At 39.6% G+C, this 1,485-nt stretch overlaps 1 protein-coding gene across 1 annotated transcript; it reads right to left on the minus strand.

Annotated features, from left to right (window-relative positions):
- Nucleotides 1-286: 286 nt before the first annotated feature.
- On the minus strand, nt 287-1,143 carry LOC123177488 (uncharacterized; the record flags this gene model as incomplete). Its single annotated transcript, XM_044591205.1, has 2 exons — nt 1,013-1,143; nt 287-889 (listed from the first exon to the last, which is right to left on the minus strand). Coding segments are annotated over exons 1-2 (624 nt in total), but the record flags the coding sequence as incomplete, so codon positions are not given.
- Nucleotides 1,144-1,485: the final 342 nt, after the last annotated feature.

The following is a 1,485-nucleotide window of genomic DNA, read 5'->3' on the forward strand; positions in this document are numbered from 1 at the left end:
TAAAGCAATTTATCGCTGCTTGTGCAGTCCCGCCTTTCATATTCTGCTACAATTTCAGACGTCCAAAGTGAAATCCGTGGCCGCTTGCTTGTGACCGGCATGATGTCGGTGTCAAGAAATTCAAAGTATATGATCTGCGCAAAGAGGATGAAGAGCAAAAAAGAGATGAAAAAAGAAATAGTGTGCTTGAAGAAACCATATACATATTCTGTCAAAGAGACGTATGTGGATATGAAAGAGAGAAAGAAAAAAAGAAGTATCCATAATATGCTTTGTATCTACACACCGTGAGTGTTAAGAGATCCCCGGCGAGCACCGTTGTGGCTCCAGCCTTGTAGCTATCAATTGACGCCACAAGCTTGTCAAGGACAGCCGTGCAGAAGTCGAATGAGCCAATCTGTTCAGGGTCTTCCAGAATGTGGTAGTAATCTGGACTAGCAGCCCCATGGCTTGAAGGGCAGAGGAGCACGGTGAGCGCATACATTGTGAAAATCCTTTTGAATGAATCTCCATCTAGCCTAGGTTGTATCAAGTTATCCAGCTCGTTTATGGTTGGGTAGTTTCCTTTGCATTTTGTCTGTTGAGCAATCAGTGATCTAAGTGCTGGGTTTTGCTTCTTCTCTATGGTTCTGCCGCCAAGTGGTATCCCCAGGACCTGGTGTATGCAGTAGGGTGTGATTGTGAACTTGAACCCATTGGGGAGTTCAATAGCCCTTGAGGGTACATCAAAGTTTGATGCCAGATAATGAACGACACCGCGTGGCAGAGTATCACATTTTAGGTCAAGCAGATGATCCAGGCCCATGCTACGTGCAAGCTGCCTTTGATCTAGAGTTACACGCTGCGCCGTCGCCATGAATTTCCGTAGTGAGAGCTTTGTTGCAAAATCCTGTAAACAATCATTTATTAAGAAAAAAAATCAGCGAGTGCAAGGAATATAAAACATTTCTGCAGTGAAGAAAGTGATCAATTGAGATAAATTATGTAAATGCAAAAACTAAAAGGAACTCACTGCTCTTGCCTGCTCAGCCATGGTTGATATAAAAATCTATTGGTTGGATGTATTGAAGAAAGCCAACAATTTCCTTGTTCCCTTCGAGTTATTAGCAACTCCTAATGCCAAAATCTGAAATCTGAGAGAAGATTATTCATGATTATGTGAGAACTATGAAATGACAATACTCAAAAAGGAAGTAATTAAAAAAAGTTATGCGTCATTTGGTGTAAAAAATGTGAAAAGACCATGCTTAGCATCTTTATATTAAAAAAAATGTATGAAAAGTTAACAAAAAGTAACAATGATCATCTTTAGTGCAGTACAGCATGCTGAGCATTGTTAGTTTGTTTTTTATGAAGAACAAAGGTCAACATGAGTACTATAAAAAAAGTACTCTGATAGGCTGTGCTAAGGATAAGATGTTTCTTGAAGCCTAGGTTGATTACTATGAAAAAATAAAAAACAGCAAATAGGTAGCAGAAATTTAT

Source organism: Triticum aestivum, unplaced genomic scaffold (assembly GCF_018294505.1).
Source record: "Triticum aestivum cultivar Chinese Spring unplaced genomic scaffold, IWGSC CS RefSeq v2.1 scaffold20104, whole genome shotgun sequence".
In the NCBI taxonomy this organism is placed as follows: Eukaryota; Viridiplantae; Streptophyta; class Magnoliopsida; order Poales; family Poaceae; genus Triticum; species Triticum aestivum.